Below are 6,661 nucleotides of genomic sequence, written 5' to 3'. Positions count from 1 at the left end.
ATCTTAATGACTATCACAAAACACAATGAACAATACTTTTACTTATTTTTTTTTGTAGTAGTCTGTGGTTGTTGTTCCTGGGGGTGGTGGTTGTTGTTGGGGACAAGTAAATATAAATATATGACATTTATATACAATTATAGTAGTAGCAAAACTTACAATTTTTTTTTCCTCAATATTTATATTTATTTAAATTTTTCTTACGGATATATTTCTCATTTATTTTTATTTAAATATATATATATTTATAATTTGTTTTCTTAGAATTCTAGACAAAAAAAAAAGGGATGAGCATGTTGTGGCTGTCCGTCCACTTTTGCCCTCTTTTGGAGTTTCAGAGTTTCTCTTTTTTTTTGGGATTTCAGTATAAAGTACAAAAGGAAAGTTTCGTCCGAATTATGTCACATGTATCACAAGCACTTGTATTCCTAAGTCATGGTGTCGTAGAGGACGACGCGTTCATCGTCGAAGTCCCTTAGATGTCACCAGAGCTCGGTGACGCTAGGCAGACTGCTCACCTCGATGTCTTCGTCGTGGGTCAGCCGGTGCTTCCTGTAGGTTATCCTCGCCGTGAAGACTATGAGGATCGCTGCAGCCAGCAGCACTCCTGCGACGAGGATGAGCATGCTGGGATGTGCGAGAGCGTTCTTGGAGTCGCTCCCGTTGTACATGGACATCTCCGCCGTCGCTTCGGTCACGTTGCCGCGCTTCCAGTTTTCCATGAATAAATTACTCTCGTTCGCCTTTTCGGCTTCCCGTAATGTATTCATGGGCTCCTTTGTCGTCGCTACTTTATTGTCTGGCAAATTATTATCGGCGCCTTTGTTTCCTCCCTGCAGCGGCACGACCGCAACCGTGGCGGCTGTAACGTTGATGTTGACATCTACTGCATCTCTGGTAGTTTCATGGTGGATGGTCGTGGTTTCTGGTTCGATACTCTGCAGATCCACAAGAAGGGTTCCTCTGAGGTCGGCGGGAGATGCGCACGATACTCGCCTGTATTCCGGCTCGTCCTGCTTCCGCATCCACTCCGCAAGCCATTCCAATCCGCTGCAGTTGAGGGGATTATCATGCAGATGCACCATTCGCAACTGCGGAAGGAAATGCAAGAGATCGGAACGCACGTATATTAAATCCGAGTCCGCAATGTTCAGCTCCTGCAATTCCCTGGAAGCCGCCAAGGCGGCGGTATCCGCGAGCATCTGCCGCGCCAGTCCCGGACTCTTGGATAGATCCAGAGTGATGAGATGCTCCGGAGTTGGTAGAGGAAACTCCAATTCTTTAGCAGGCGAAACTACATTCAACCCGGCCAGTCTTAGAACCCGCAACTGGGTCGGTCCTGCTAAAATACCAGTGGGTAATTTTGTAATGGGATTCCGCGATAGATCCAGACTGCTTAACGAAGATAATTGCGAGAACGCCGTTTCCATTATGGAGGAAATCTTGTTGCCTGGCAGCAGAAGAGTGCTTAGGTGCGAGAGTCCTTGAAGATCTATCGTCTTGATGCTCTCGATCTGATTGCGTTCCAGATGCAGAACCTGCAGCTTCTCCGGTAAACTGTGAGGAATCGCGCGAAGCTTATTGTCAGCCAAATAGAGAACCGTCAGCGATTCTAATCTTCCCAAAGCGTCCTCCTCGATGTCAGCAAGTTCATTCGCAGTGAAATCTAGAAGTTGCAGCAAAGGATACGAGTCCAAATCGCCGCAGCTCACGCTCGGAATGGAATTTCCGGCGAGCCTCAAAGTGCGTATGGAATGCGTCAGGGCGGCCGGCACTTGTTTGAGTCCAATTCGTGACGCATCCACTGTCTGCAAACGTCTGCCCGTTCCCACGAATAAAACGGGTTCACGAGATCCTCCACCCAGTTTCGGGTTTCCAGCTAGAAGTAATCTCGCCAAGCTTGGAAGTTCCAAAGTACCAGGTGCTACTTTGGATAGTCGATTCCAAGACACGTCTAGCTGCTGCAGATAGACGAGACTGCTGAAGCAGGCTTCGTTCAAAACCTCCAGCCGATTGTTGCTTAGATTCAAGTACTGCAGAGTGTTTAACGGAATCAGCACTGTATCTGCCAATTCGCTTAGTTTGTTCTGCGATAGATCCAAGTTTCTCAAGGAGTTTAACCCGACGAAAGCGTCCCCCTCGATAACCGCGATCGCGTTCGCACTTAGATTCAACATCTCCAAAGTTTCCAGTGTCCTGAACTGCTCGCTTCCGATCACTCTCAACCCATCATCAACCACTTGCAAAGTCAACAAACCGCTCAGATTGAATTGCCGAGGCAGGGAATCGACGCGACACCCGGCTATAACCAAGGACCTGAGGCTATCCGGCCCGCACATGCTGTAGTTCGAGAGGTCCGGAAGATCCGAAACTTCGTTCAAAGTCAAGTAAACCAGATCCGGCCACTGCGCCATCTCATCCAGAAGGTCCAGAAGATCGTCTCCGACATCTCCGGACAGCTCCAGAGACTCGGTGCCTTCCGGCAACCGGAAGTCCGTCAGATTTCCTCCGGCGGTGCGACATGCGGCCGCCTCGTTGCGACACACGCACACTTCCGGGCAATAATCGCCTGCCCGCACCGTTGACACCATGATCAGGAGCGACTGGAGGACTAGCAGCATCATCATCATCTGTTCGCATGCTTCTTCAATCGGACTTCGACCACTTACTACGCGCACCACAACTGGCACACATCGCTGGTTCAAGTCTAAGAACGGCCGTCTGCCATCGGTGCTCGTTGCACACTACCGGAGCGCTGCCGCCTCTACTCTCTAGCAGCCGCCACCGCTGCTGCCGCCTGCGCCTGTCAAAGCTCGTGCCATCCGAATGATATTTTCTTTATAGCTTTTTCCTCCTCGTGCAGAACGCAAATATTAATATGCGCTCCATGGGAGAGGATGAGGAGCAGACGAGAGAACGTCGGAGAAGAAGTAGTAGAAGAAACAAGAGTTTGTTTGCGTTTTACTGAATTTTGCCTCTGCTTCTTTTTAAATATTTCCGCTCCATAAAAGCGCGCCGCGCGACCTCGTCCGTCCATGAAACTTTTGCGAGGCATACATAAATAAATAACGGAAAAAGATGCGAAAAGGACGAAACGGAATCTTGTTCAAATATTTAGTGCACATTGGGAATAATATCAAGTAAAATACGTCTGCCCATTACTAAGATATTACTCACAACAAACTTCAACGACACAATTTAAACATCATATATATAAAACAAATTGTATCAAGAGGATTAGAATACATAAAACAACCAGTTTAATTGTATTCCTCAAGACTTTTTCATTCTCAAGTCTTCCCATTTCACTTACAATTCTGCATATGTGATTTCAGGATTTTGTAATGGTTTTCAGAAAAGTTCTTCTAAGCTAAATAACTTTTCAAATATGATTTTCTTTTTGTTCTTATACTGTTGATCTTGTGTAGAATAAAAGATTCAACCGGAATATTCTGAAATTGAGTGTATCCTTTTCATGGGAAAGGCAAATGATTATCTTTTGTACGCGTATCGAAAATAAATTGGAAACCACGTATATTTCCATCGTCAAAGATCGCGCAGCCAAAGGCCACGCAGATTTCGAAGTTCATCAAACTTGAGAGTAGGGTCAATCTCTCACTCACTCTCTCTCTCTCTCCATCTCTCTCGATGGCATTTAATTATCCTCGGATGGACTGCGGAAACAAGGGCGCATAGGGCGAATTTTAATCGAAAGTGTTTTAATAAATCCTTGCTGCGGCCATTATTTCGTTATTAGCCCTTCGGTCACGTAGCGTAGTTTCAATCGACGTGTAACGTCGTTACGAGACCGGCGTATTTTAGCGTAATCTCGTTCTCAACTTGCCCTTCCAGTAATTTCCTTTTTCTGTTTTAAATCGTCCGGAGCTGACCTTCCGTGTCCCTTCTCTTCCCTTTTTCCTTCGCCGTCTCCTTCTTCGGTCGCTACACTCTCAACACATACACACGGACACACAAACAAAATGGGTTGCAATAAAATCGCGAAAAACGTTTTACCGGACCCCCGCATTTAGTTAGCTAATAAAAACAATTGAAGATTACTCGGGTCTTGAGCAAGGAAGATTTTATCCCTTTCTGTTTTTTTTTTATTCTCCATCGTCGTTTCTTCCTCTCCCATTTTTTTTCCTTCTCCGCTCAAGATGTGTGTGTGCTAGTTCCATTTCTGTGCTTCGTTTTCTCCTGCTGCTCCGGCTTGGCTTCGCAGTGGAAAGGGGTCGGCTGTTTATGAAATGAAATCACTCCGTTCGCGAGGCGGCATCATCTACATACGGAATGCGACCTCTTTTATTATTATTTCCCGGAGGATAAATTGCCTTTCCGCTTGCAACTGAAAACCTATTTACTACTGTTTCACTTTGATAAGGGCGCAGGAAGCAACAAGAAACGGGGGAACAAAAAAATAAAAAGAAATATGCAATAGCAAGAAAGAATGAATCTCTGAGCGAGAGAGAGGACGTGTTGCATAAACACGGGCGCCACCATTAGTCATCGCGCGTTTGATCATTCGCCGATTAATTTTCTTCGATCGAGATGCGGGCGCCTGCTATGATGATGCTGCTGTTGATGATGATGATGATCAACGGTTTCCTCTAATCTATCAAACGTATGCACACCATCCGCACAAGCAAATCCACTCCGAAGCTTATAATTACAAACGACCGGCTTAATTTCCTCATCCAACTTATTAGATCCCCAAAACCACCCGCCCCAATACATACATCAAATCGTATTAACTTCAGCCGAAACCTATCACCGGCTCCATCCATCTATCCCATATATATATAACACATAAACTATATAACTCAATATTTATTTCACCTTATGAATCAACCTCTATAACAAATGGGGTGACACCATATATACGTAGTTGTTGTTGTTGCCTCTTCCTCTTTTCTTTTTCATCCCTCCGGCCGCGATAAATCAGCAACCATTCGAAGCGCAATTAATTTCAATTTCCACGCAACCCTCACGAAATGACGGCGTTTGCTTTTGCCCTCCCCTTCGTTTTTCCCTCTTCTCACACTTTCTGTGTGTTTAGTTTTTTTTTTTATGGGACCTCAGGGCGGTGGTGGCGAAAGATGCCGTGCGAGGTTTCCCATTTCGTGGAAGAAATTCATTTTACGCCGATCAAATTTTTGTAAGGTAAATGATGGTCCGGTTTTGCTCTGCCCGACGAACTGCGAACGATCGTAAATTTATAACTTGAACTTCCCCACTTTCCATCGAACACAATCGATGGATCAGCTTGAGCTCTCACTTTCAGCCTCAATTTTCCCTATTTTGCATATTGAATTTGTTCGGTGATTCTCTGCTCATCTTTTATGGATAATGATGACTTCAATAATTTACTTCTATATTTTATCCTTAAATCTTTACATATCGCCCTTTTTAAAAACCGACCAAACTTATTCTAATATATTCACCTTTGAATTTTAACTGTTTACATTTTGTCAATACTTTTCTATTCGAGAAGAATTGTGTTTTTCTTTTCTTTTGGTATTAGTTTCTTAGGATAAGGAAATTGGAATTTCTTTGGTGGACGGAAAAAGTGAAAAATACAAAAAAAAATCAGGATCTCGGCTGCACTTTGATCATCATCATCATCTTACATCGATCAAGTCGACATCTGCTCTGAAGAAGTGTGCCCAACCGCACTCCGCCTAGATTGCGAATTAATTTTCGACTGAAAACTGAAAGCTACTTAAAGCGAGCGCCCTTCCTCCTTCCAACCCATCACCGAGACCGTGCCTCCTCCCTCACTTCATCCCACATATTCGCCGGAAGTTTTCCAAACTAATTCGGGACTCCGGGGCGGCTAAATCTCCGGTTTATTTCTCGCGGCCAACGCGATATTTAATATGTGGAAACTTGCAGGCTGCTAATTAATTTTAATACTGAGATTTAGCCCCGTCCTTTGAATCATCGGTTGAGCTTAAGAACTGAAGGGGATGTAATAGTAGTAGTAGTAGTAGAGTATTTTGCGGTTGCAGCAGTGTTTGCGCGTTGTGCATAATGAATTTCTGGTGATTCCAAAAGAAAACTGAACCGCGGATTTAGGGTGGAAAAAAAAACCATGAAATAATAAAGAGGGTTTTTAGTCGGTATCGCGTGTCGTCCCCCTCTTTCCAATTAGTGAATTTAAACCCTGTGATGGTTCTGCAAGGGGTCGTTAATCATTATTGGTAATAACCTTCGTTAGGGTCTATTTTTCTGCTTGTTTTGAGGCTCGTTACACGGGAATTTCCGAGAGCCTCGAGGGGAGAAAATATACAATTTCATAGCTACATATTTTTTTTTTAACTCTCTGTTCTCTCCCTTTTTCTTTCGTTTCTCGCCGAAACTTTAAAGTGGAATCAATACAATTAGGGAAAACGAACGCTTGCTTACAACATCGGGCACTTGTTGTGCATACTGTTTACGAAAGTTCGCAAACCGTTTTGTCACTGATTGTATAACAATGAATGGATAACAAGTCCAGACGTTTTATGAATATCAAGATTTTAAAGTAAAAACTTTTAACTTGATCAACTATGCTTTCGAAGTTTATACTATTTTATCGTATTTCTCCATAATAATCCAATTAAACTCCAAACTATTAAGTAAATATTTCAAAAGTAAACATGAAAAAGACAATATCTTTGTT

General features: G+C 43.7%; 1 protein-coding gene across 1 annotated transcript; it reads right to left on the bottom strand.

Annotated features, from left to right (window-relative positions):
* Positions 1–226: 226 nt before the first annotated feature.
* LOC108558672 (insulin-like growth factor-binding protein complex acid labile subunit) lies at positions 227–2,755 on the bottom strand. Its single transcript, XM_017915659.1, has one exon. It carries the CDS (start codon positions 2,628–2,630, stop codon positions 483–485), a length of 2,148 nt encoding a protein of 715 aa, XP_017771148.1. The 5' UTR covers positions 2,631–2,755; the 3' UTR covers positions 227–482.
* Between the last annotated feature and the right edge of the window lie 3,906 nt (positions 2,756–6,661).

This window comes from Nicrophorus vespilloides, unplaced genomic scaffold (genome assembly GCF_001412225.1).
Source record: "Nicrophorus vespilloides isolate i.1.1-1 unplaced genomic scaffold, Nicve_v1.0, whole genome shotgun sequence".
Lineage (NCBI taxonomy): Eukaryota > Metazoa > Arthropoda > Insecta > Coleoptera > Silphidae > Nicrophorus > Nicrophorus vespilloides.
This window is presented reverse-complemented; position numbering and strand designations above follow the sequence as displayed.

Excerpts from the sequence above, each read along its gene's own strand:
- LOC108558672 (XM_017915659.1), bottom strand. The coding sequence starts at position 2,630 with ATGATGATGATGCTGCTAGTCCTCCAGTCGCTCCTGATCATGGTGTCA.